The sequence below is a fragment of the Penaeus japonicus genome, unplaced genomic scaffold (assembly GCF_977035675.1).
Source record: "Penaeus japonicus unplaced genomic scaffold, GWHDUDI00000001_assembly GWHDUDI00000038, whole genome shotgun sequence".
In the NCBI taxonomy this organism is placed as follows: domain Eukaryota; kingdom Metazoa; phylum Arthropoda; class Malacostraca; order Decapoda; family Penaeidae; genus Penaeus; species Penaeus japonicus.
In genome coordinates, this window is record NW_028234440.1 from 10,446,405 (window position 1) to 10,448,904 (window position 2,500).

Here is a 2,500-nt window from a genome sequence, read left to right on the forward strand (position 1 = left end):
TATAGACATTTACCCTCATACGCAAACAAACACACAAGACATACACAAATGCATACACTCACTCCTTCATACATACACACATTCAAATGAATCCTCACCCGGTGTTTTACATGTCCCCGATACAGATCACAGAAGAAGAGCGAACAGACGCGGCTATCATGTTCTCATCCCTGAGCCACCTGGCCTTCACATGCCTTCCCCGTGACCAGCTGGCAGCTTTTCTTTCCTCTCACCATCATCATAGTTCCGACCAGTCCTCTTCCGGCACCCCTCCGCCAGGTGAGTTATGATGTAGATAGATTGTGTTCAACATCACTATAATTTTGATCAAACCTCCATCTTCTCTAAGCTGGGTGTATTATCGTGTTCGAAAGACAGGAGATGATAATGATAATTATAATAGCAATGGTAATACTGATGATAAGAATATTGTTAAATAATAATAATAACTGATAATGATAATAAAAGTAATGAAAATAGCAACAACAACCATAACAATATTAAAGATAATGATAATGTAAATGATAGTAATAACAATAATAAAACAATAATGATTATAGTAATGGTAATCATAATGAAGATAACAGTGATGGTAATAATAATGATAGTCATAATAGTAACGATGATAATTATGATAATGATTATAATGATAATGATGATAATTATAATAGTAAGGATAATTATAATAAAAATATGATTATAACAATGATAATGATAATTGTAATGATCATAGCAATAATGAAGATAATGATAATAGAAATAACGATGATGGTGATCATGATGATAATGATGATAACGATGATAGGGACAATAACGATGAGGATGATAGCAATGATAATGATAATAACGATAGCAATAAAGATGATAATAATAATTATAATAACAATGATGATGATAACGATAAAAGTATGATAATATTAGTGATATTAGTGATGATGAAAATAATCCAGGGTAGGGACAAGGCCTTAAGTTTATTGTGTTCATAAATCAAATAGTGCTTACAATTTGTGAAATTCGTTAAAGTATTACGTACATAGTACTGATAACTGTACGGTATCCAGCATCGTCAGAGCTTCTGTTGGGTTTGATATAATAAGCATTTTTGTAATGTTGACGGAGTTTAAATTGATAAACTCTACGGATATCACCAGCCACATTTAACTTATTCCGTCCTTGTGATACTTCTATCAGAAAAGAGGAGGAGAATGAATCTCACGTGGATCCACAGCGCGGATTTATTAGAGAATGAATTGTTTAATACTTTAGTGATAAAGTATGATATATGTTCATACATATGACAGGTGGTGGTGGACAGCAGGAAGGTGGCGGGTGTGGGGGGAGCAGTCAGAAAGAAGAGGGTGATGGTACTCCTCGGCTTAACGTGCCGCACCTTCAGGACCTCATTGGGAAAGAGGCGCTGCAGTACCGCCCTTCAATCCGGCTGTCTCAGGTAACTAAGTCTTCAGAATTAACTTAATCTGCTCAGCCTTCTGTTTATAGAAAATGTCAAGTTGATGATTTTTGATAATCCATAACCAGCAGGTAATGCAAGACCTACGGTTATTGCTCACTTGATTTTACGAATTTGGTTAAACTATCATTTATAGAAAATGTCATATTAATAGTTAGTAATTGTCCAAGGGATCTAAACTCTACGGTTATCGTCCCCCAGATTCCGGACTTTGGATATCTATTACATTTATCAAATGTCTATTCACGTTTGATATACTAGAGAATAAAACTATGTTATTACCTTATTTTTTAATACAACAATGTCATGACTCTACATCAATGTATCAAAGTTTGCCCATGCCTCTGCAGTTAGCCAGGGTGGTAAATAAAGAACTAAACTAAACTGGATCTAATGTAAGATATGAAGTCTATCCTCAGTCACAATCTAATTGATAAGTGTTTGCTTGATTTGATTTACTCTATTCGACCATTTACATATAGACAACTTGATGATTAATCACTGACCAATATTCATCACCCAATAGGTTTATCACCCTACAGATTGTGACTCTGCTCATCCATTTGTTTCTAAAGATAGTTAAGGGATAGATATACAGGCTACGGTTATTGATTGCTCAGGCAAAGATTCATAATTACATTTACACATACACATACACATACACACACACACACACACACACACACACACACACACACACACATATAATATATATATATATAATATATATATTATATATATATATATATATATATATATATATATATTATATATATATATATATAATATATATATATATTATATATATATATATATATATATATTATAATATAATATTATATATATATATATATATATATATATATATATATATATATATAATATATATATATATATATATATATATATATATATATGTATGTATGTATATGTATATATATACACACACAACACACACACACACCACACAAATACATATATAATATATATATATATATATATATATAATATATATATATATATTATATA

General features: G+C 30.9%; 1 protein-coding gene across 1 annotated transcript in view; it reads left to right on the forward strand.

Moving 5' to 3' along the window:
* The window catches only part of LOC122260407 (uncharacterized), a 69,661-nt gene that overhangs the window by 60,824 nt on the left and 6,337 nt on the right, over positions 1-2,500 (forward strand). The window contains exons 12-13 of the mRNA XM_086533006.1: positions 126-279; positions 1,302-1,450. Coding sequence (XP_086389132.1) covers positions 126-279; positions 1,302-1,450 — 303 coding nt within the window. The remainder of the gene's footprint in view (positions 1-125; positions 280-1,301; positions 1,451-2,500) is intronic.